This window comes from Epinephelus moara, chromosome 6, assembly GCF_006386435.1.
Source record: "Epinephelus moara isolate mb chromosome 6, YSFRI_EMoa_1.0, whole genome shotgun sequence".
NCBI lineage: Eukaryota > Metazoa > Chordata > Actinopteri > Perciformes > Serranidae > Epinephelus > Epinephelus moara.
Window position 1 is genome coordinate 11,718,932 of NC_065511.1, and position 27,084 is coordinate 11,746,015.

Below are 27,084 nucleotides of genomic sequence, written 5' to 3' on the forward strand. Positions count from 1 at the left end.
GAAGTGACCTAGAGTGCAGTGCATTTTGGGTAGAAAAAAACAAACAAAGCCAACAGAGTGAACCGGGAGAAGCAGAGGTAAAAAAAGAAAAAGTTGGAACAAGAGTAGTGAGGAGGAGGTGCAGGCGCCTATTGATATAAATTAGGTGTTGCTCCATTGTTTTTGTGGTGACCAAGCCGGCTGAAGGGGATGGATTTCCATTTTCGGTCCTGGCCAATCGATGAGCCAGGTTTTCTTCTTCCTCATGCTTTTTTTCTTCCTAGTCAGTGGTAGTTTCGGGCAATACCCCAAACGAGCAGCTGTTGTAACTGCGTGATGTTGTCCAGGCGGTTTGGTCCACTTTAAAAAGTGCAGTGTTAAAGTGAACCGTACCAAATGACAGTGTGAAATTTTTCAGCATTCCCCTCCCAATCAAATCGAGTCCGCCAGACTATCTTGGTGTGAATGCGCCCTTAGACACAAAAAGGGCTACCCCTTGAAAGTCAGAGATTCGAATAATCAGTCGGAGACCCCTCAGTCAACTGAGAATCAAGTCAAGTCAAGCAGTCAAGGTTTTTTTTTTTTTTTTTTTTACTAGTCAGTGTGCTGTGCAGTGTACCTCATTTTGGTCAAGATTTTGCTACAGAGTGAGCACCCTTGACTTTCACGCTACTCTTGTACAGGGAGCTGTGAACATGCAGGCAGCAGCACAGAGAAAGGCTCTGAGAAAACGTCTTCTCTCTTCTGCTATTAAATGGTGAACTTACAGCTCACTGCAACTTAATGCGACAGTTTCTGGCTTTTGTTTGACATCTATGTTGTCAAGAAATGTTGCACATTTCTGACCTGTCGTTGACGCAGTTGGCTTGTTTACTCTAATACTTAAATGACGCTGTCACACTAAGCGTCTTGCTGAACCTATTCAAACTTTAAAACAACAAAAAATATCGTCAAATCTTTATATTTCTGAGTCGGGTACAGCCCTAGAAAGTAGAGTCCAGGCTCAAAACGACTAAAGTTTCCCATTAATTCTGTTAATTTATCGCAGGTACTATCACGATCTTGATATTCTTTATCGCATATTTTCCTCATATCGTGCAGCCCTAGTGGAGACTGTTTTTTTCCCCCAATCACACTGACACAACTTTACCTATGAATCCTCAGCCCGATACAATAAAACAATTTTCATTTGGTTTGCCAGCGATGATGCACTGTTCACTGAAGCCAAAGAGACAGGGAAAACTGAATACTAACAAGTCAATTCTAGCAACGTACACACTGTTGTTACTGTCCGGTTCCTATCATATCCATGTCCTGCCAGGATCAGAGGAGCTGAGAGCATTAAAAGGAGCCACACAGACACAGAGCCCAGAGCTGCATCAGTCATAAGCCTCCAGTTTATTTAAAATCTGGTGAAAGTGAAGCACCCAGTTTCATCATGACAGAGGCACAATCTTTTTCACACAACAGTGGCTTTCACACTGTAGCACAGGGAGCATCACTGCATATCCTACCAATGGCACAAAGGTTGATCACACATCCAGAGTAGGAGAAGAAGAGAATGCATATTCATTAGAGAAAAGCAGGGCCGTTCCAGTCACTCAAGGTAGGGAGCTAAAACAACACAAACATCGGGAGGTGTTGAACCAAACTGCTCTATCAGTCAGACAGTGACCATCTGAGAATGTTCAAATAGTCTTTGTTATTAAATAAATGCTGTTGCAGATAGTTGCTGTACACACTATACATTGTCAGTGTTTTCACTGTGTTGCTATAGTCATTTGAGAAATAATTATCTCAAAATATATTCAAACTGACTGCCTGGATTTGGGCGGGACAGGCATATGTGTCGATGCACTTCTTGGCTTTCAGTCACCCAGCTAGAATAAGCTTTCATCGTTAACTGCCTGCTTTCGACTCACTGAAATAATACTTGTATCATCTGAATGGGAGGGCTGGTGTGTCACACCGTTACCACACCCATTCTGTTTAAAACACAAAGCAGACTGAAAATATATACATTTCAACATAAGTACAATTTTAATGGGACACTCCAGCACTGTGGGGTTTCCCATCAAACCCACGCTCACATTAGAAGGTTGATATCGATCTAAAATCTGGGCATTCAGGACAAAGATTGTTTGGTGGCATGTTTAGCCTAGCTTAGCACAAAGAATGGAAGCGGGTAACTGCTAGCATCAAAACTGTAGCCAGGATTCTAGAAATGCAGATGTTTGTGAGCCCTGTGATACTCTGATGACCTGTCCAGGGTGTGCCCCGCCTCTCGCCTGATGTAAAAAAAACAACAACAAAAAAAACAAAAAGACATTCAGAGATATTAAGGGAGCTGTATGCACTGTTAGCTGCTAACCACCAGCTCAGCCACATCCACGATAAGACCCACACATGCAGATGGCTCAAACTCAAAATCAAAGATAAGCTCTTAATGTCGCATACAGCTCCTTTACCTCTAAAACATCATGAGAATAAGATTTAAAAACACAACTAAATGTAATTTGAGTGTATTCACAGAACATTAAGTCATTTCAGGTCTTTCAAATACCAACCCCTCCCCCAAAATAAGAACATGACCTGTGTTCTTAGTGGTGGCTACAGCACATGCTACAGTGCATTTTCAAAAGCGAAAAGACATAATATGCTTCAAAACCAACTTATGCACACAAAGTATCTCTGTAGTTAGCAAGCTAGTCACTACTAGATCCTTGTGTATTGTTCACTTTAGAGTTCTGTGTTCACAACCTGTCTGGCACTCCCAATATTCACATTCACAGCACCAAAGCTCAATATTTACATTTTTATCTCCACTTTTTCTCCAGTTGACGGTGCTAGGTTAACAGTTTCCCTCTGCTTCCATTCTTTGTGGTTTGCTGCTTGTGCTTAGTGCTATGACAAAAATTCACTTTCTTTGCTAACACTTTACTTGAAGGTATCTACATAAGGGTGACGTGACACTGTCATAACTATGACATGATACTGTCATGAACTTGTCATAAACATTATGAACATGTCATAAACATTTATGAACATGTCATAAACGTTTATGACTGCTGTCATTAAGTTTCATTCGGTTTTTGTAATGAAAGTTGACATTGTTTGGGTTGTCTTGATTATGACAACTTGACATTAATTAAAGTGACATTACCAGAAGATGTCTTTGTCATAACAATAATAATCATTATGTCAACTTGTCATAAACACAAAAAGAAGTGCATTTCTTGTTCATTTCAACTTGTTATGGCAAAGACGTCCTCTGGTAATGTCATCCTAGTTGATGTCAAGCTGTCATAATAAGGACATCCCAAACAAATTTAATGTCAACTTGTCATGACAAAGACATCTTCTGGTAATGTCACTTTGATTAATGTCAAGTTGTCATACTCAAGACAACCCAAACAATGTCAACTTGTCATTACAAAAACCGAATGACACTTAATGACAGCAGTCATAAACGTTTATGACATGTACATAATGTTCATGACAGGTTCATGACCGTGTCATGTCATAGTTATGACACCTTCAAGTAAAGTGTTACCCTTTCTTCTTTGTGGTCTGTTAGGCCAGACAAACTGAATGCAGTAAGATGAAACTAATATCATTCCTCTCATTTGGGCAATAAAATCAAAACCACTGATTTTCCCCAAGTGTGTGTTACTATTTGTGTATATAAGGATAACAAGTTTACATAACATTTTTATCACACAGGGAAGTATAAATAAATATTATTTTGCATAATAATTACCATGGCTGATATACAGTATATGGCGTATAAACTGGTCATATAGTGTTGTGGGATTAAAGACCAGGTTTCTGCGCATTACTTTGGTTGAAGGGCGTATAAGCAAAGCACTTCACTACAATCTATACCACATGGACACCACACCACATTCAAACAGGAGTATAAGGCACAAATATTGACTAGTACAGTAGCATGTGCTTAAAAGAAAACTTCAAGTTTTTTTTCTTTCAAAAAAGAAATGCTTCGTAAGCACTTCTGTCACATTACAACTGTGGCTTCATATATTACAAAAAATTAAATAATCAGGGACAGCAATATGTTTTCACAATCATACAATTACTGCAATCCAATAAGCTAGAACGTTTACATCAGTGCTAAGTGATCGTTTGTTTCATGTGTGTTTGTTGTTTAAGAGCAACACTGACGACAGATAACCTCAGAGCTGATTCAGTGCGCTCTGTAAAGATGTCTGCTGTGCTGGTTTTTGGAGCTAAGTATGTGTAAAAAAAAAAAAATTACAACCAGATGAAATATTAAAACCCCTGAGTTTCAGGACAAAATACTGAGGTCACATAGAATATCTAACAATGTTTAACGTACTATCCTCAACTTATTCCACAGTATTCCTTCCTATTGGAGCTTCATTTTGGTAGGTAAATACATAAATAGGTGGCTGTAGTCAAACAGCAGTGACAGACAGCTTGGCGTGAAAGACAACAGGAAAAGCATGCAACATCACAAAAGCATTGTGAACTGGTGACTTTCGAACTTAATCATTTATCTTTGGAGGCAAAAATCACTCATTATTCCTTCAAAATTACACAGCCAAGCAATTACGAATGAAAATAATGATCTGTAAGCGAACACAGTTATTAATCCAATATTACCTTTTACTTTGCCCTTGGCTGACTTAAAACCCTGACCTGATTTTTTTCCTGACTTGGCCAATGTAAACTGTTCTTATATAACCAAAAATGAAACAATGAAGCACCCTGTTTAATTTAAAGGGCAGACTTAAAACAGAAATTGACCTGAATCAGGCACATTGGATCTGGTGACGTTATCTACAGATCTAATCCAATCAAAGTCTCAGGTTAAGTTTTAAGTAGTTCTTGTTGTGTCATAGTCGATAAAGAAGGCACCTACCACGCCACAATCTTAAATAAAGCTGTTTCCTAATTACTAAATCATTATCATATCCATCTGTAGGGTAAATGTAGTGAAACAATAAAGGTACACTATGCAGGAATTCTAAGTTACTGTCTGTAAACAGCGAAAGACAGCTGCCTCTGTGTCTGCAGCTGCCTGTAGTAGTGTGAAAGTGAAAAGCGCTCACTCTGCAGCAGAATCTGGGGACCAAAGCCTCCCCAGAAGTACACTGAACACAGACTGGCAGGGGGTCTCTAACTGATGATTCGAATCTCTGACTTTCAGGGGCCAGTCTTGGAGTGAATACATCGCATTTTAGTAAAATCCTGCATAGTATACCTTTAACTGGAACACATTTGCTGTGGTTGCAGACTTCTCAGTATTATGCTATCAGAAATGTTTTAATGGATTTGCTACGTTAGACATAGTTTTTTATTAGACCTGAAATGATTGGCTGATTAACTGTTAAGTCAACTGACAGACAATTAATTGCAAACTGGGTAATTTACTAATTATTGTATTAAATTTCAGTCACTTTCAGCTTCTCCAATGTGAGGATTTGCTGCAGTTTATATCATTGTTAACTGTATATTTTTGGACTGTCACTTCCCAGTGCTTTATTCTAAATGAGTCAGTCTGTTGATTTGATGCCCTGGGTGTTTTTTCTACTTCTGCATTTATAGCTCGTGTAAATTAAAACAAACGTTACTCTGTTAGTCTGTTTTTTCACAAGTTCTCACATGTTTCTAATGAAAACATGACAGTGAATCTCAGGTGCAACAACAGTTCGTGGTGTGTTTCTTTTCAACTTGAGATCCTTGTGTATGATTCTTCACAACAAATAACTTGTGATACTTGCATTAAGGTTTGAGTTGACACAATCCACACGACACAGTGTGAAATAAGGCTGCGTTCACTCCTTTGTTTTCACCCTTAAAGCTCCTGATACCTTCAAACACAAATGCATCAAGTATGATTTCTTACAATTAAATCAAACTGGCTTGATGTTGTCAGATGCCTTCAGAATGACCCCTGTGCATTCCAACAGCCAGCATAATTGCTGCACATTCTGACAAGGCACTGACCAAGGCCCTGATCTGTAATTATGTTACCAGCTAAAATAAATATGTGACTAACAAATCCTACAGCAGCTTTTCCAACAGTTTCCAATAAGGGTATGCTTCACACATTTTTTGTCCCTTTTTGTTGTCCTGACAAGATGTTCAAAGGAGGATTGCTCACAAATGTTTTTGTTTTGTGTTTTGCACCCAGTACCAAGGCATATTTCCGAGCCTTGTGTTGCTTGGCAATACATGAGTGGTGATTCAGATTCTGGGAAGATGTAGCAGCTTTACTGCAACGACCCTGATTTAAAGTGTCCAAAAAAATAACAACTAAAAAGTCTCACGTTCTTTAATCCTGTGACTGCAAGTCTGTGGTTGTTTGTGTTCAGACAGTTAATCCAAAGAACCTCCTCACCCAGTGCAACTGCTGTATTTACTGACCCGCTAAAAGAAGATCTCGTCTGTGATACAGATGCAGGCGGGTCAGCAATCTCCTACAGCATCTGACCTGCCTCTTATTCACTTTGGGGCAGTATCTGCTGGCGAGCACTTCCCTCCTCTTACTTCCTCTGGACTGTGGGAAATGAGACGGCGCTGGGGTCACTGAGTGAAGCTCTTCTTGATGGCCACATTGGGGAAGAGGCCGGAGAGCTCTTGAACGACCCGCATGTCTATCTGCGAACAGAAGGAGACATCCAGGAGGAGGAGTCGTGGACAAGACTGGAGGAGTTTCTTCAGTGAGGCAGCACTCACCAGTCGCGTACCTGAACATGAGGCCAGCCACATAGAAAGATACACGACAAAAACATGACAAGAACAGAGCAATGAGATAAAGTAAGTAAATCCACACAAACAATAAACGGCATCTGCAAATTTCTGAGTAAATTAAGTGAAAAAAAATCACTTATGTCTGCAACTGATACCTATAATGTTGTCCAGACCCAAATAACAAGCATCGTCTTTATTACTTGCACCATATAATTTACCCTCCAGCATACAGACCAACCCAGCTGCTAAAGCACACCTGTAACGGCCACACCAGCAGAGCCAGCCGGGAAAAACACCTGTCATGCTATTCTCCTGCCAAGCCCATCACCTTACGCAACTGGAACTATAGTGTTTGTGCACAGCAGTTACTGCGGTGGGATGCTGTTGCAACGTTGCTTAGTGAGCAGTATTTTATTCATATTAATATTAAGCAGATTATTTGGGTTTCTGTTCGCAGTTAACTTTTTTAAGAAATTCTCAAATGCAAACTTGGGATTTGCCACAGACATGTGCGATGTAAAGTGATGCCTCAATTTATGACCCTGCAAAGTCACAAATAAATGCAGGCATTCGGAAAATATGTGTGTTTATCCCAGAAAATATGCACAGCTCCCACCTGTCATGGCCAGGTCATCAGTGTGAGTGTGGTATGAGCGATCATACCAACAATCACCTTTCACATTGCATACTCACAAGACTGTAACTGACTGCGGGCAAAGTATCATGCAAGAACTGTGAGGGGAAAAAAGGTTTTACAGGTATGATCATGAAAAAGAAAAGTGTATACATGATAGTCTTAAATTTGAAATTTAAATAGAAAAATTCAAATCAAAGGAAAAAAAAAACAGGAACATGTACACATGAAGTGCACCATGCAAATTTATTTCCATGATTCTTTGACACAGTCCCTTAGTCACACTTGTGATGACAGCCATGCGTAAAGAACAAGGCAACATTGTTGACATCGAGCCATGAAACATATGGCTATGGTTGCATATTAACATGGCTGTGATTCTGTCCTCAGAGGCTCCTCTGGGTCTGCTGCTGTTAACTTTGACATCCAACCATGTTCCACAGTGCTAGATGTCAAGATTATATGAGAAACATATTAGTTGCTTAAGTCAAATAAATTGATTATGAACACCATTAACAAATATTTAATAAATGACTAGGTCTGTCATGATAGCCACTTTTGGTGGATAATATATTTAGTACTAGAAATAACCTCAACAAACAACATTAATGTCAATGTTAAGACCCGTGTTATGAAACTGATATAATGATAATACAATAGCTTAATAATGCAGTTGCAAAGAGCAATGAACTTTTAATTGGATCAGAAATGACAGTGACACATGCCTCAGCATAGTTTTTCTTTTTGTTCACTCGTCTTAGGTTGTGCTGTAAAAAAAAAAAACGCTTTAGCGCTTTGGTCGGAAGAACCCTGCTGTTTATTCTGGCTTCATATTAGCTAAAATTTTGGTGACATTCTTCTAAACATGCATGTAAACACAAGGGCAATATCATGCTGTACAATACATGGCTATGACCTCAATCATTTTTTCTGACCCTGATAAGACCACAACCTAATTATCATGACAGATCTATAAATGACCAATGATTATGACGTAGGGGTGGGGCGATTCATCAACCTAATTGACGTCACCGATTACGAAAGCACGTCGATAAAGTAAGCTGCACCTGGAGAAAGCATGGATTCCTCCGGAGAACCAGCTGCAGCTGAAAACCTCGTCTACAAAGTGAAAATGCATTCTCACAGGAGAACAACTGTAGCGAACAGACACTCGAAATGAAAACATCCCGGAGCTCTTTGTTAAGACAGCAGCAGACAGCACTGCTCTGTTAACATTTTGTCCCCACCCAAGCATGATATGTCAGGATTATCAACACGCTGAACGTGTTTCTGTTAGTACTTTTAGTAGTAGTCATTTAAACTTTCTGCACCACTACTAATGATACCACGTATGACATTTGACGTTGGTATTTGACAGTTTTATATTTTCTGTGTACTTTAATGGCATACACGAGCGAGAAAACGGCTAACATTACAGTGCGCTGTTAGAGTTTGTTATTTTCCTCGCCCAACACTGATGCAAAAATACATTTGCCAGTAATTATCTTAAATGCATATTACTCCAGTGATGAAATAAATCCATGTCATAACCATGCCAAGTCAAGTACTTAAGAAAAAATACTGTTTCTCTAGATCACGGAAAGGACTGCTGTGATATACAGTGATTAAATTAATGTATGTGTTACAGCAATGCTTTTAAATTTGAGGTCCAGTACTTTCTGATAAGGTATCTGACATATAGGGCCTATTATTATTATTATTATCATAACACAATAGCGACGTAGAAATAGGAGTAATTTTAAAATATGCCGCCATCGTGATTATTTTCAAGAGAAGATGATTGAATAAAATATTTAAATATTTATGAGACATGTTTTTATATTTACTTTTGGGTAATATAGGTGTTGAATTAATGGAGTAATAAAAAAATAATCATTAGACTAATCAATAAATTAGTCATTAGGTTAGATGATTAACTGACAAAATAATTGTAGGATTAATCAATAAATAAAACAATCTTCAGTGGCGTCGGTAGCTGTGCAAGTGCCCCATGTACAGAGGCGATGCCTTGCTGCAGCGGTGGTGAGTTGTCTCCCCACTCTCTCTCTCTCTCTCTCTCTCTCCCTCTCTCTCCCTCTCTCCCAATTTCACACTGTCCTGTCCATTAAAGGCAAAAAGCCCCAAAAAATAATCTTTTAAGAAAAAAATAAAATAAAAAAAATTAATAAAATAATAATCTTTAGAATAATCAATAATTAGTCATTAGGTTAGTTGATTAATGGGAAAAATGATTGTTAGATAAATCAATAAAAGAATAATCATTAGGTGCAGTCCCATTATGAAGATATATCCACATGTGTAAGGTAAGAGGTTACCCAGTATGTCGAGGTGCTGCAGCGAGGGGCAGCAGGCAGCCAGCTCCTCTACGTCTGAGTCGCAGACAGTGCGGTTGGCTGTGAGAAAGAGTTTGCGTAGGCTGGGCAGGCTGCGGGCGAGGTGCTGGAAACATCTGGTGCTGCTCTGCAGTGTGGGACACCAGCCCAGGTCCAACTCCTCCAGCATCCTGAGCAAACACATACCAGGCAGGAGAGCACTGGAGTGACTCAGTCCACAAATTCAGACACTCGCTTAAAACAGATGAGCTCTGCTTTGCCTCTGTGGTCTACAGCTGCCATATTGAGTTGTTTATGTTTACAATGTGTTAACTGCATAGAGTGCAATCTAAATAAATGGTGCTTAGTACGATTATATGTGTTGCCTTTAAAAAATGAAAATAGCTCCTATGAGATTTAACAAGCACAAGGTAATCACTGAGAATATTGGTAGCCTTTACCGGTCTGTACACTATATTTATATTGTGTAGTGACACATTTCATCTGCTATACTGCTTTACAGCACTAAGAAGGAGGACAATATAGTTCCAGCACAGTCAAAGCAAGAAAATGAAACAAGACAAACAGTGTTTACAGCACTGAACCCATTGGTACTACCTACCTGCAGCCAGAGACAAGCTCAGCCAGGCCTCGATCAGTCAGGTTTCTGCAGCGCCACAGGTCCAGCGAGCAGAGTGAGCGACAGCGAGCGGCTAGCATACTGGCCACAACATCATAGTCCTCAATCTGCAGTGGAGACACGCAGCAGTTAACAAGTATTCACACTCTCTCCATCGTGTGACACATTTGCAGAGCAACAGACTGTTTGGTGCTTCATGGAGCGCCTTTGGAGACTCCACATCAGCTTTAAAATTAAGCCTCAAATATGAAACTCTGCTGCAGCCTCCTCAAATGTTGCAATTGGTTCAGAGACAGCACATTTTTATAGTCTTGGTATGACCCGGCCCATTCTCAGGGCAGACACTCTACTGCTAGGCCACTGAGCTGGTAGTAAGGATATGATTTGTAAACGGTTACTATGTCTGGCTGTCATAAGCAACGTTATCAAGAGGCAATAATTCTGTGACCATAAAATGCTCTTCCTCCGCAGCAGGTCAAACAGTCAAAGAATTCATTAAATTGCCTTCAGGATATCCTACAGGAGTGAGAAAATGATGCTGTCAGAAGAAACGAGGTAATAAGTTGTCTTGTCTTGTGTATTTTGAGGAAACGTTTGAAATGTAGCGATATTGAAAAGCTGATTAGCTGCATCGGCTGGTTTGAGGGACACAACCTGACTTCCACAAGAGAGAACAAAGCACCGACTGAGAACACCTTGACCAGAGAGAAGAACTGATTTGTGTTTGCGGAGCCGTTATTGTTCTTTGGTGTCAGTTAATGTTGGCCATATTTCATCCTTTCATCCAGTGATGAAAGCAAAGAAACACAATTTAACAGCCGTATAGCCAGTGCAGACACCTTATCCATAGTAATGACAGCATGTAGAACATTCCTCTGAATTAGAAGTGGACGGATATTACAACTTTTGGCTGAAAGAGTTGCTGTTGTTATGCATTTCCATTGTTAAGTTCTGCATAGCTTCATCACCAATGAGGACTCCAGGAAACTGTGCTGAAGTTTTGAATTGCTTTTCACCTTTTCTCACTACCTACATCATAGTTTGAAATTCTGCATCAAGTATCCATCAGTTGGATGGAAAAACAGCTCGTGACAAAGTGGGTGGGTGAGTTACTGAGTCACTCAGTCAGTCTGAGACCAGGTGAGTGCATATTATGCCGACCACACACTAGCAGACTTTGAAAAGACTTTTAAAGACTCAATTCTGACAACCTCTCACATCTAAAGACAACCTGAGTTTTTAGTCACACACTATAAGAGTATGCAAAAACTGGGGGTCACTATTTGCAAGAATACAACTAGATTCCTTTTGAGATTATTTCCCACCCTGCTCCTTGTGGAAAATATTACGCCAAACTGTGTCCGTAAAAAACGGCGATATTCTTGTCAATTCGACATCAATATAATCTATGAAGATAAACTGTATTTACGTACAAACTTTACATTTTGGATTGTGTCGCCCCACCAGCCTCCATTGGTTAGCTGTGCTATTTTAGTGGGAGGAGACTGTGGAAATGTCAGTCGAGCTGCTTCAAAAATTAAGATTTCTACATAAAATAAGTGCCGTTTGGTGGATCAGATACATGCCAAATTAAACACAAAATCTTGTTCACTCCACAACTCCACCAGTTTCTCCTGCTTCTCCACAGGAAAACAGAGACTTTCTTGCACCCCCCTGGAGTCCCCTCCATGTTTAATATCTACCTGGTTTGCTGCTTCTTGTTTGGCACTTGAGAGAGCACAGCTGTTAGTCGATGACAATGTTCATGTCATTGAATTTCAGTATCTGCATGAGCCAAGACTAAAAACTTACAACATTGAACATATTTGATTTTGTCGGTACATCAAGACAGGAAAAGACTAAAAAACAGCTCACACTGAGTTTAATGACCACCTTTCACCAAACCATTGAGATGACGGGAATGCCAAACTTTCATAATTTTATTCTGATACTGGAAATAAGTCTGTGACAGTGAAATTGCTTGAAAAGTCATTTGGTGTAAGGCCGACATTAGACAGTCAGTAATGAGAGAAATGTGTTTAAGGACTGTGAAGAGAGGCTGAAATCAAAGATAGACAATAAAGTATTCACTCAGTTGTGTTCAGTCTCATTATCACTGCCCTTTATGGATTTAACACCCAACCAGTTTATTGTTAGCAGCTCAATTATTGCTACACTACTGATGTCTCTGCCATCTTTTGGACAAGCTGCTATCCAACAAGGCCACATGGTGGGTTGTGTAGTTAACAGATTGTGTTTTATTTGGACTTCTTCCTGTCTGTGTTTGTGTGTGTGTACATTCTCACCCTCACACAGCTTCCTAGGTTGAGGTGTCTCAGCTCTATGCAGAAAGTCAAGATGCTCAGAATAGCCGTTTGCTGCGGAGACAACAAGGAGAAAGACACAAAAGTACTGTATTATATTTTTGTTTCAAAAAGTTTTATCCATTCCAGTTTGGATTTGTAATAAATGTCACAAACTGGTTCAGGGAATGTGACATGGAGGGACTCCACACAAGAGATTTACATAAAATAAAGAATTTATTACACTAAGGTTAACTCAGATGAACAATGGAGTGTGTAAATCAGCAATAACAATAATGCAAGCAATGCACAGATGTGTGGCATATGTGCTGTGGAGGTGCTGAGGGGACAAACACAAAGGAGGATGATGCAGGGTGGATGTCGGCTGTAGGAAGGGAGAGACAGAGGCAACACATTGGTCAGATTTTATAGCCTGTAACGCCCAGGTGAGCTTAATTAAGCTCACAACCCTCCCATGTCAGCCCACCACCTGAGGAGGTTGGCCAGAATGTCCTCCAAGACAGTAGGAGGGGCATCAATACCACTTTTCCATATGCCTGTGCTGCCTTGGCTTGACCCATTTTGAATTTAAGATTTGCATCTCCATACAGCAGAGCTATCTGTTTGAAGGTGTGTCTTTAAATGATGATGCGCTTGTCTTGAGTTATGACACCTAAAAGCGCCCTCTTTAGTGTTGTTTACTATCGCACTGTGCATCAGCTGTTAGTAACCAGCTACTTTCCAGCTACTTACAATCATGGATTTTCAGCCTGCTGTTACGATTTTGCTTGATGTCTACTGTTTATTTCTTGAAAAATGGAAATGGAATGACTGAATGGATCTAAAATCAACACTAAATGATGACAAAGTCCATCTGATGTCACCACAACCTGCTTGAAGGCGGTTGGGCGCCCTTTGACCCGACTCCTGCAGGGTGTCTACAGGTGTCAGACACTTACATTTAATGCTTTTTAAGACCTTTTCAAGATCATTTTGAAAGAAATTTAAGGCTGAATTTTGGACAAATCACCTTTCTCTTGTTCAGGTATTCGAGGTAAGTATAAAGGTAGGTACTATTTTTGTAGGACTGTGCAGAGGTGGGTTTTATGCAGTAATATGCTTAGGTTAGTTAGGTTAATCTACAACAGGTGAGTGCAAGTATACAGTAAAAAGACAGTATTTGGTTCGGTTGTAGGTTTTAAGATTTTTAACACCATCAAGCAGCAGAGCTTGACTCATTTTGAAAAATAGATAAAACAAATAATATTAATTTTTGTGACAATTAAGACCTGACAAAATCAAATGTAAGTCTATTTCATGAATTTTTAGAATTGAAGACATTTGTAAGACTGTAGAACCTGCAGACACCCTGTCCTGAGATGGTCCATCTAGGACAGAAAAACTTGCATGTTTAAACTGGTAATGGAAACATAAATCAACGCAGCATGGTTTGACCCAGCATGGCCAAAAGTGCCAATGAAAAAGCATCATTAGAACCTTGCATCACAACAAATCAGGAAACAAAAGAGGACAAAACACAGAAAAGACGGAAAAAAGGAAACTTAATTCAAATAAGTGCTGTATTGGAGCAACATGTTCTGCAACAAACTAAACCCCAGACATTTTATCTGAGTGTAAATCTAAAAGCTATACATTAAAACAACAACATACACTTAAATAACGGAAACGTGTCCAGTCATGTCATCCAAAGTTCCTCCTAAGTGATTTCCTGTCTGCTGCCTGGGGCACTCAGGTAATACTTATTGTATTTAAGGGAATTTAATACAGCTCAACAGCTAGTTTTTATGTCTCCTTACAAAGTCAAGAATACTGAGGACAGAGACCTCTCCAGTGGCTCTGCAGCATGGATAGAGTTATGGGAATTCAACACTGCAACTGCCAACACATGTACCTCAGTGGCAGGAGAAAGTGTCAGACATGAAAGTGAAAGCCTTTAGTGTGTGTGTGTGTGTGTGTGTGTGTGTGAAAGCCTTTAGTGTGTGTGTGTGTGTGTGTGTGTGTGTGTGTGTGTGTGTGTGGTGTGTGCGCTCGAGTCTGTCGCTGGCATCTTTATAAACGCCTCTCTCCGGCGAACTAGCCATTTAATTAGAGCAGTGACAGGGTAATGACAGCTGAGATGTCAGGGTCTCAAACAGACACACAGCTTGCTCTGTCTGCCTGGGTATAAACAACCTGCAGCACGCTGCCTGGCTCCACCGCAGAAACTCTACACTGCCTTCTGCCCACGACGCCGCTCTGAAACATGACAAATACTGGAGAAACGCTGAGGTGTAACACCAAAACACAATACAGTGGTTTTACACGTCAGACAGGCCTGAACCTGAACACATGCAGTGTGGGTCTTTAAGATCCCCTGGGCTCAGAGTTGACTCAGTTCATCTCAGAAGACAACAACATAGAATGAGCTACATCCAACCGAAAACGCATACCATCAAATCAGCAGCTTGTGGAGACCATTAGCTTGACATTAAGGGCAGGGCTTCTGAGAGCTTTATCAAACTGAGGTTAAACCTTTACAATACATTTATTTTCTTATCAATGAAGCTATTCAGCATGTACAGAACAAACTGCAGCCAGCAGCTTATGCTCCTATTTCAAACTTGTGGACTGGGACCACCCAAGAGGTCAAAAAATAAGTCTGAAGGGTCTTGAGATGATTCACTTTTCTTTGATTAAATCTTTGTTTTTCCTCTTCATGCCTCTAAAAACCATCAAAATGAAACAATCTAAAAAAGGGAACATCACTCTTTGGTTGAACTAATCACAGCTTATAGACCTACTGTATGCAACCTGTGACAAGGAGGTGTGAGTAGGTATGACTTGGGTGCAAAGGGTGACAAGCTAAAATTGGTCCACTAAGACTGGGCTTACTGTGTTTTACTGTAGACATATTGTAGTTTCTTGGTACACTGGAAATCATGTGAGCTACCTCCTGTAGGAGAAGCAGCACTATATAGTTTTGTTTCAAACAGTTCCAAAGACACAATCATCTCCTCTGCCAGCACTAGATAAATTTACTCTGCAGAATGTCTGCAAACAAGAGAGAAAACAATTACCACTGCAGCAAAACAAAATTCATAACAGGAACTGCCCTGAATTGAGAACGCAAAAAACATGAAGCAGTGGGGTAATAAGGAGTGACCACAAAACAGCTCACGTTTGATGCTCATGTTAATGTCACGTGAACATGCTGATGTCCAGGCATGTCAGTCTTTTTGCTGTTGGTAACATGAATACTCACCAAGGCCTTTTTTCTGCTTTGTAATTAGCTAAGAGATGTGATGTATCCATCTGTATGCTAATTAGCCTAGCATCTGATCTTTAATACTGACTTGTGATGATTTTGGCATCTTGTGCTCATGACCAGCTTACATCATAGTTGCGACAGAAGACAGAGATACGGTTCACAGGAAATGTACTGTATCTGTACTGTAAACCACCATTTACACTAACTGACTTACTGACTCTCAGCACAGAGCTTTCAACCATATAACACAGTCTTCATCAGCAGATGTAGTTTGCTTAATGTCATGAAAACATGTCAACTGCTGCTTACATGCTCTAAAATGAACTGCAAAACTTAATTTCAAGCCAACAAAGACTAGATGTCCTATAAAAGCTCAGTACAATGTTCATTTTGAAAATCCATTACAACTGCGTTATCAATGTTAACTGACCTGCTTACAAAATTCCCAAATATTTCATAAGTTCCCAAGAAAATTGATCAGAAAGCCTGAGCCTTTCCTGCTGTGAATTACACATCTCCTTATTTCAATATATTCTAATAATTCAATGACTTGTGAAAATCTGACATGACAGTAAATCCAACTATTACTTCTAGACATGATATCCCCTCTATATTAAGTCATATTTAATACTGAAAAGGTGTAGAAGTGTAGCCTTACATGTCTACAAGGTAACTACGCAACTCTTATATTCCAATATTGCAAACAGCCAGGGCAGCCATTTGAAATACAAACATATCATTAACCAGTCTACTTGCTGTATTTGGACAGGACAGATGTAAGTGCGCAGGTGAAAATGTCATTCTGATTGTGGTTGCCCAGATACAGTGTTGACCGTGCCTACCTCTATCTTGGTCCGGTAGAGCACCAGCCTACGGAGGCCTGTTAATTTGGAGATGTGTGTGAAGGCCTGTGGGTGGAGGCGGTCGCAGGAGGACAGGTTGAGCTCCTGCAGCCTGGGACAAGTCTGAGAGATGACCTCCAGACAGGCCTCGTTCAAGAAGTGGCAGCAAGACAGCTCCAGGCAGGCCAGGCTGAGACCACAGGCCTTCATGAAGCTGAGGGGGGAGAATGGAAGGAGAGGGAAAGACATAAGAAGAATAAATTCATCCCACAACAGCAACCTAATACCTAGAAAAGGTTTTAATCAGTTTCCTTTGTCTCAGCATTTCACCCCATGAAACAAATGCTTGTAAGTATTTGCTAGTTTTCCAAGGTCATATCCTTGTCTTCTAGCACTTGTGGCTCGCTGACAGTCTGACCTGCTGAAGCCGGTCAGGGTGAGAGCACCGCGGTTGCCGGTCCAGGACAGGTTGAGCCTCTGGAGGAGGGTGCAGCGGCTCTGCAGGTGTCCTAAGGAGGCGTCACTCAGCCGGCTCCAGTAGGGCTGCAGACTCAGCTGGGTGTACTGCAGTGGGTCGCAGCAGTGCTGGTGCAGTAGCTTACAGCTCTGGGCCAGACGGCAGAGGTCTGGCAGGGTCAGGTGGCTCAGTATCAGCTGGATGAGCTGTGGATGGAAGATGGGGAGACGGGGTAGGAGAGAAGAAAGGAAGGGGTGAGATGAGGGGAGGGGGACAAAAAGAAACAGGAGAGAAAACAGAGGATTGTTAGATCTGGTAGGAGAACATAGCAGAAAGCAAAGTATAATACAGAACACTGAAGAGTAGTAGAATGTAGTGGAGAACAGAGAATAACAGAGTAGTCTGGAGAATGTTAATTGCGTCCCCTCTGTCAGGCAGATCTAAATAGTGTTTATCTGGGACACAAAGCACTGATAGCAGGATCAGTGGAGAGGTGAGCCGGCTTGTTTTGCACTGTGTTCGTGTGCCTCTCAAAGAGAAAGAATGACTGTGCTCGTGTGAGTGTGTGTTGCAGTGAATTAACAATACACGGTGTTCAAGCGGGTATCAGCTGACAGATAATAGCTATATTGTGTTTCTGAAACAAACACACGGCGGTTGTGAAGACTGCTGTTAATGGCAGTGGTTTGGAGAGGAGATAAGAGAACGAATATCAAGAGTACTGCCGGTGTTTTGAAGCTCGCTACAGACAACATGATACGTCTGTATGGCATGAAAATGACTCTGTGTCCGTGAGTGCACACAAGATCAAGTGTCAGAATGAGTCCAAGCCACAATGTTCGTGTGTGTGTGTTTGTGTGGAATACTTGTTATTACAGTGTGCATTTACACTCCGGGGCACATGTAATCATTTTAGGGCAAGGTGTTGCTGATGACCTTGGAGATTATTGTAAGTTATGATCAGCAGTCATTTTATATGAATCTATGTAATATTGTGACAGATAATTATATGAATTATTTCGTTGGATAAGGTGACAAAAAGAGGCAATACTTTTCTACTTGAGTTCTCTAAGTCAGGCAGATCAAATGCAAATGTGCTGCAGTGTCTTACTGCTAAAACAGTCAAGTAATTGATTAGCTGATTAAAAGTAATTTATAATGCAAAAGTGACAAACATTCTCTGATTCATGCTTCTTAAATGTGAGGATTTCATGTTTGGATTTTGGACTGTTGATCAGACAAGAAACTGTAAGATGTCACATTGGGCTGCTACCTAATGACATTACATTGACTTAAAAATAAGTAACTAAAAAAATAAGTAGAAACGTGCACTCATAAGCGTAAAGATCTCCGCCAGGTGGCCCCTGGAGCTAAACACTGCCACTCAAGCAAAATACACCACGCAGCTGCACATGCTCAAATTGTCCCTCTTGGATCCCTTACAGTCAAAATGGTGACAGAGATAACTTCCTAACTTCAGTGGATTATAACATATCAGGTATGGAATTAATCTGCCAGGGCTCCTGTTCAAAATGAGACCAAACTTTTCAATGGAAGTGAGTCTTCAAGCCATGACGAAGGCCAAACGTTGCCTACAACAGGCGGTAAGGCTTCTTGTTTTTGGCCAAGCTGACTGCTAGAAACCTTTCTTGCTCTATGCTTTTGCTATTTGATTTTGTTCATCACTTGGGGCCCCTATCGGCTAGTTAAGAGGAGTCAGCAGCCAATGAGGGTATAAAACAGAGCAGTTAATAAATTAGGGTTTTGAACAACTGTAAATCACTGCAACCATGAGAGGTCCTTAAGCATACAGTCATAAATGTGCTCACAAATTATGGGGCTGATTGGTTCAATAGTTGGCGAGATTAGCCGCGGACAGACAGATACCAATAGTTGGCGAGATTAGCCGCGGACAGACAGATACACTCACTCACTCACTCACTCACTCACTCACTCACTCAAGCACGCAAACACACAACCAGACACATGATTGCCTTTAAGCTTATACCTGGTGGAGATATTCAACAGATTCAATAATAATTACAAAAAATATTGTTAGTTTTAGGCTTACAGTGCACCAAATACTACTACTACTACTAATAATAATAATAGTAATAATAAAATGAAAAACTGTGAGTTGTAGGCAACCAAATTTAAGCACGCGCAACGGGAAAGCCCCTGACTGGAAGGTTGTGCAGTTTACTGACATCTGTAAATTTGTAATATTTCTAAAATCATGCGACAAAATTCAAGTTACTTCTTTTCATGCTTAAATGTAAAAAGCAATCAGACACCCAAGATTTACTGGCAGTGCCTTTAAGGTATCCTGTGGAGCTTTTTACCTCTAGTAGCACTGTGGAGCTGTGTTTTTATGAGTAGGTCCCTATTTGCATGTGCATGCATATACACACGTTCACAGGGTCCATGATACACAGCCCTGCCAATGGTTTCACACTATTCCACTGATCTTCAGGTGGCAATAATATGTCAAGAAAGGCTGCAATGCACATGGGCAGTGAAGAAGAAGACTGCAAAGTGGTAAACATGGATGATAAGAATGAGGAACTCAAAACACTTAAAGCACCGGCTTTACAAATATTTTATAAGGAAAGAAAAGTATTAATGTGTTGCATAAGTAACACTAAATGTAAACTTGTATGTTTACAGGAAAACTGTCCAGTTAAAGAATCACGTCTGAAAAACAAAAATTGAATTCTGTGTGTATCTACTCTGAGTGACTAAGTGTACACATCGTTAACATCTGTAATCACCTCATAGGGCAGTCTGTCAAAGTAGCCATTGCCTGTCCTCTGGTGCTTGTTGTCTCCTTGTCTGAATGGACCTCCAACATCAGACAGCTCCTCCTCGCTGTCACTCAGGTCATTAATGTCAATGACAGGCATCTTATAGAGGGCCAGCATGGGCCTCTCTTTTACCCCTCTCAGGATGACAGCATCCAGCTCGGTGTAGTAGTCCAGCAGAGAGCTGTTGACCTCCAGACGCAGCAGGTTAGTGGGGAAGTTGATATGCTTGATGGTGGGGGAAAACTGACGTGCCTGGGGGGTCAGCATCTTGGTGGGCTCTCCTGACCACAGCACCTCCCACCTGGAACAAACATAGAATTGTACTGTAAAGCCATAGGTGGGTATCTTTGATCACAGTTTTTTATCTCCCCTGAAAATAGACCTGTAACACTGTGTTGATTTGTGGGCTCCAGTCTACCTGTAGCACTGTGCACACCATCCACTGGATCTGTGCAGTCATTTATTTGACTCTGCAGTGGCACTATGGTGCTTTATATGTCTTGTAACACCTGACCACATTCATGATCCTTCAGGATTGCACTCCCTGACTTCAGTCTCACATCTTCAGCTGCCGCCTCAGTGTTTCTAAACTTGCTTTCTGTGCCTCATGCACTGAATCCAGTGTGCAATGACCAATGTGAACAAGTTTTGGCGTTGCACAACACCATGCTACAACCTCACAGATTGTTGGTTTGATAAAAAAAAAACCCAGCAAAGACTCGTAAAGGACAATTGATGTGCAGTGATTAACTATTTTAGTTCCCTCCTGCTGTCCACACCGTAGCCTTGCAGAGGATATGAGTTATACCATAATTACAGTATGATTATAAAGTAGGATTCCTTGGGGGCTTTCACATCTCTAGTTCAGTTAATTTATTGTGACCAAGGAAAAAAAAAATGATACATCGTCTGATCAGGTTTATTGTTCACACTGACCTTTTACAAAAGAACCAAGAGGGGTAAACATGTAGTTGTTGCGACTGACATGTCGTTGACTGGACAGTTATGGCAACTGTCATCCTGCATCATCAGGACGTTTATGCAGCACTTTAATGTTTCTGATGTGCATATTTCTGCTTGCTGGTGTCACAAGGAGCTCACAAAGAAATAACTTAATATAAGCATTATTAGACTGCAAATTAAATAATGACATACAGGTAGAGACAGGATGAAAATGAGGCGTCTTGTACAGTGATGATTCGGGGTTTATTACTGTGAGATCACTGTTACATTCTTTTTAATGGACTTAATGAACTGACAAAGGACACTGAGTCGAATATATGAGCGCAGCAGTTTTAACAGCTTTTTAATCAGGGAAAATACCCATCCTGATGCACATATGTGTTACCATGGTTACCAAATGATTTGCACATAATAGTTATATACATGTTCTTATTCATATAATTTATAATATTGCTTTATGAGCAAATTTAATGATCAGCAGATGGATTTTTTTTTATTAGCTTAGCTTTTGAAATCATGCTAAAATCACATATCTGTTGTCATAAAGTCCTGTGGTTAGTTTATTGGCTTTCACACCACAAAGGAACCGCACCTGAGACCTACCCTTTCAAGCTGTCTCAATTCTGTTGTTTAGTCAGAGGAAGAGTTCGACTGACAGCTTTCGCACCAGCCCAAATCAACTGTATTAACCAGGCAAACGGGCATGAGTTTGTTTGAACTGAACCAAACAGGTTGGGTGTGAAAGCACTGTAATGGACTGTCGGATTTTTGTTTTTGGCAACAGGTAAAGGTCTCATTATGTTCATTTTGACACTGGTTAGAAATCCATTTCTCTTTTGGTACTCTTATGGAGGCTCTCTCCAAGGACACCAGGCCAGCCAATAACATTTGAAAATGAATTTTCATGTAGGATGCTGACCTTGTATTCCTACTCAGCCCCCTGTATGCAGACAAACATGCCTAAAAGAAGCAATTTTTCAAAAAGAGACTTGTTTATCATCTTTCTTTTTATGAATCAGACAAGGAACTAGAGAAATTCCAGTTCACTGTAGACTTTATGACTGTCCAACAAATACTGGTGCATGCTGGTTGATAAAAAAAAAGAGATAGGAGTTAACTGCCAAAAACATATTAAAATATAAATCATTTTTCACTAATAAAACAGCTGTGCCCAAAAAAACATAAATGACAAATTGGGATGAATTGAAATTTGGCGCACAGTGTCATTTCAGTGTTGTGCATAAATATGCACCTTAAGGCTTATTACAGAGTGTGTCTCTGCCAGAGTAAAAAAGTCAGCTTAAGTTCACTTCTGGTTCATGGCTAATACTGAATTGATGAGGTTGGTTCTACAAAAGTAACTACCATATGTACAAGTTCCCTGTTTTATGAGGCTTAACAGGTGCTTAATCATATCAGTCAGTTCATCAATCAAATACAACATTACATATTACCTTGCTTACAGTTTTCTCTTAAGACTATTAACATTAAAACTTCACGCTTACAGTTGTGCCTTTTGGTTTCACTGTTAGCAGAAACTTGAGTGCTGCTCTGCTAGGATGCTGTAGGAGTTGAACAATTTCCTAAAGTAGCCATAAACATTATTTATGGAGGACTCTCTATAACAATCCAATGGCATGTTTTTATAAACAAAGGGGAATAATAAAGGAAAGCCAACTTTAATAAATACTGCAAATGCCAGGTCGATTAGTAAGAGCATAATTATACAAGTAAAAAACACAAAATAATTCAAATAAAGTCAGTAATATCTCCAGGGTTCATTCCAAATACTAGAAGACTGGGTTCTAAGTCATGTGTACCTGCTGGTAATGCATGGTTTTCTTATTAGTGTTAATTATCTAAACATTTTATTGGCACACTGAGAATGACTGATGACGGTTTCCTGGACAGATGGTTGTCTTTACCTGACATCAGTAGGTGGGTTCTGGGAGAAGGGGTTGTGAGAGCAGGCTAAAATCTGGACGATGGCTCCAGGGTAATAAGTCTCAAGCACTTCCACTGCTGTAGGGTAGACAGGCTCCTCAAAGCCTAGTTCAATATAATCCTGGCTGTGGAATCCTTTAGGGGTGCGGCGGAAAGGTGGCGGAGCACTGGCACATTGTTCCCACCACGTCCCATAAGCTCTGAATACAGCTGTCTGTGTGAAGTCTCCTGAGCTGGGGTAGACGTTTGGTACCCCGGCCAGGTTCCACATGGTGTAGGACATGCTATTCTCGCTGCCATAGTGGGAGCTGAAGTCCAGAACCTCCTTGGCATACTGCTCCACCTCCACACTCACTGGCAACACTGCCCGCTGGCCGGACTCCACAGCCCGCCGACTGGTCAGGGCCTCGCCTCGAGTCCCACTCCTGGAGCGTCGCCGCAGACAGATATAGTAAAACATGCTCAAGAGGGTTAACATAGGGAACTCTGGGGCTGATGGGGGCAGCGGGGAGAAACAGAGGCTAGAGGGAGGAAGAGCCTCCACCTACTGGAAGGGCACTGGCTCAAGGGCCGGGGTGTACAAAGCGTGGGCTAGAGGCTCGGCTGCATGCATGACCTGTAGGTTAGGCAAAGACAAACATAAGTGAGAACACCAAGACAGCAGTTATGACTGAGGCACCAGAGAGTACAACTCAACATAATTCTTATATCAGAATCAGAATCAGAAATACTTTATTGATCCCCGAGGGGAAATTATTTATGTTACAGGTGCTCCTTGCAAGAGAGGAAAGATACGTGAAAATATAAGAAATTTAAACAGTAGTATTAACAAATATATAGTTAAATAAACAGGAATTATTAACAAACATAAACGTAAATAAATATATATATATATACATATATATATTGTAAACTGAACTATTTTAGATTAAAGGGGAGGAATGTGTTCCATCAAGATTAGTAGCTTAATGTATATAAAACCTTTCCAAAATATAGAGACACATCCATGTCCAAAAATAATTCAGTCAACAAATCCTTGTACTACTAACAGGACAACATCCAGACGACAAATCTTATAGAGAGTTAAAGTAAAGCTTATTGATCTAAGTTGTAGCTTTTAAAGCATATTGACAGGTACATGGCGTCCTACCATAGGTGGACTAAGCTACTGTCTTACTTAGCAAACACCTGGCATTAATGTGATAGATGGTGACACTGCCAATCTACATCTGCCACAACCGCCCTATTAGCAAAAGGTAGCTTAGTACCACTGCTTTAGCACAATGGAAAAATGTTTCTATTAATGACCTGTCCTCATGATGCAAGCAACATGCAGGCTGTGACTTGTGCTCAGTGGAACATCAGGACATGACACCTCACTTTGATTAAATTTGTTTACAAGTTATTCAAATCAAGCAGCTAATGTTACACAGCTGTAGGCTACAGTAAGCAGTGCATATTTGCAAGACTTTAAAGGGCCCATGTAATCAGGATGTAAACAAAAGCATACAGCAACATTCACGCCAGACTGGAACTACTAGTATCCATACATACTGGATAAACAGGTCTGTTACATATAGGGCCAACACTCGAAGACAACTGAACTTAAAAATGTGTTAATGTTTACCGTTACAAATGCTGGTAAAGCTTTAGCATGAATGTTTTTCTAAGCACAAAAGTTCTAATGTTTACGTTACACATACGGGAAAACAGCACAAACAATTCAAGCTAGTCAGTTTTATGAATGCTACTGAGAAATGGTTGTGCCGTTTGACACTGAGTCTGTTTGGTAAAATGTCATCTCTTCTACATATTATTAACTAACGGTAGCTAACTGTCCCAAAACCTTATACTTTAGGGCATTTCCTATTGCAACGTTAGCTAACGTTAAATTACATTAACACGAACAAGCGATAAGAAACTGTTGTCTTCTGAAGACCATAGTACAGTAAAATCACTAAAAATGACAATTACAGAAGTGACATTAGACAGAGAGGTGAGCTGCCTACCTCAGCTAATGTTGTTCGTGTTACCATTAAAAAGCTGTTCGCGAGCTAGCTAGTCTACGTTAGCTAGCCACGTTAGCTTACAAGCAAGCCGAGCTGTCAAAACATGTCATAGCCTTCGCAGCTACATTTGCAAACTCCATCAGTCAAAGGGGAATTAATTTCAAATTACGGTAAACGTAGGTCGATGTATCCAATCATGTGGATCAATCCTCTTCCTCCCGTTCAACCACCGAGCCACATTGCTACCGTTTACCTTGCGATGCCTTCACGAACAGTCGGACAATACACATACTCACTGAGCGCACATTATAATCAACACATCTGGAAAATATTGCTGGGAATACCACCGTTTTGTGTGGTATCGAGTTTTGTGATGTTATGTTGACTAAACTAAGTGTATTTCAAAGGTCGTGTCGTCAGCTAAGGATAAAAGTGATTAATTCTGCAGAACTGCAATTTTTATCCTCATAATTGCACCGCTGCTGCAATAAAGTCAGTAATCATGTCACTGTCAATGTCATGGCATTGCCATCTAAATTAAAAAAAATATGACTAAAGAGAAAGTATACGACGTTCATTGTGACAGCTTCGTTCAAAATGAGTGACTGAATTTACCGAGTTTGAGACGTCTGTAGTTGGTGGGCGCTCCATAGGACCATTAAATGCCGCATCACTTCCGTACAACAAAGTATCAACATCCGGTCAGGATTCTACAGAGACGTGTCGATACCACCACTAGCCATTAACATGAAAAATATATTTTTTTAATATAACCTTGATGTAAGCACTAGATTCCTACAGTAGGCTGTTAGCTTAATTTGCAAAAATAACGGTATAATTCATATGAATACTCAAAATGATTCCTATCTAAAACAAACAAACATTTCTTTAGGCCAACAAAATGTTTCTTTTTTTGTGACACATTGTCAGTGAGAGCTTCCACACAGACTGGCTTAAAGCCAATCCTCTTGCATGTTGTTTTGATTGTAGACGGACCCATGCTGAGTGATATTTGAGAATTTAAACGTTTTGTTAACATCTATGTATTTTTTTACTTACACATGACATAACAACACATAATATAAACCAACGCTTTTAACTAGACTCAGACACTTTTTTCTCCTATTATTATAAGATTTTGATTAGAATCAACTTTTTGGAAGGAAATCAGAAAATTCTGATACTCTCTTTTTTTTTATGAAGTTGCATCATCTGTCACATGGTCACATGCCTCGTTAGCTATTTGATGTAGTGACTTTTAATATGATCAGTATATGGTTAGTTCACAGTCCGATAATTATTGTGTTATGAGGCCCAAACTAATCTAATTGGAAATGACTATCTCTCAGTATGATTCCAATTTCCAGGCTTTTCCTTACACATTGAGTTCTATGTGAATATTTTTTGTTCAATGTCAGATCTAGAGTGATTCCTCACACAAAAATACATGTTCTTTTAAGCATAAATATTAATGGACATACATTCTTTATGGACAGAAGTGATCTGTTGTCTGTGTTTCACCCAGAACTGTTATTTGACAGTTGGTATTTTCATTTTAACTCTGTTTGTTTGCAGGCTAGAGAGAGAGAGACGTTGACATGGGGGACAAAGTCAAATCAGAATTTCTTATGAAGCTCTGCAGAGCAAACCACAGGCTGAGAGAGCTGACGAAAGAAAATGCCAGACCGACATGCCTGTCTCTTATTGAAGTTGAAAATTTGTCAGGTATTCATATTAAACAAACATCTGAATGTCACTCTTGGTCAAATTAAGGTTGTCAAGACAACCACAAAATTCCACATTACCACAAACTGGTACAACTGTAAGACTGTAAGCGCTTCGTTGGATTTGCCATCAAAATATTGTCGCCATGCTGACAGCTCAGACTCCAAAATAAAGACCTCAATTTTCTTATAATCAAAATATACATTTAGTTAACACATAAACTTTTAACACATAAAGCTTTTAATATTATAAGGGACTGGTCTGCCCTGAGGGGCTTATATGAGAAAAGGACCGTAGCTTGCTTACAGTGCGGAGGTGGCTTTAACTGCTGCATAAAAATGATAATAGAAAACAGTTTGGCTGTTATTGTAACAACTGAGAGACAATTTGTGGATTATACTGAATCATGCATTAGCTGAAATACTGTAATTTATACAGTTTAAGT

General features: G+C 40.1%; 1 protein-coding gene across 4 annotated transcripts; it reads right to left on the minus strand.

The window, feature by feature from the left end:
• Positions 1–563: 563 nt before the first annotated feature.
• On the minus strand, positions 564–25,590 carry fbxl4 (F-box and leucine-rich repeat protein 4). Of its 4 annotated transcripts, none has more exons than XM_050047668.1 (9): positions 25,530–25,590; positions 22,887–23,521; positions 19,966–20,299; positions 17,156–17,400; positions 16,738–16,951; positions 12,631–12,702; positions 10,307–10,431; positions 9,688–9,875; positions 565–6,713 (listed from the first exon to the last, which is right to left on the minus strand). In XM_050047668.1, the coding sequence occupies exons 2-9, from the start codon at positions 23,381–23,383 to the stop codon at positions 6,550–6,552; spliced, it is 1,839 nt and encodes a 612-aa protein (XP_049903625.1). In that variant the 5' UTR covers positions 23,384–23,521; positions 25,530–25,590; the 3' UTR covers positions 565–6,549. The 4 variants fall into 4 exon arrangements, with proteins under 4 accessions (XP_049903626.1, XP_049903625.1, XP_049903620.1 ...); XM_050047663.1 differs by lacking the exon at positions 25,530–25,590 and adding an exon at positions 25,084–25,518; XM_050047667.1 differs by lacking the exon at positions 25,530–25,590 and adding an exon at positions 24,915–25,069.
• Between the last annotated feature and the right edge of the window lie 1,494 nt (positions 25,591–27,084).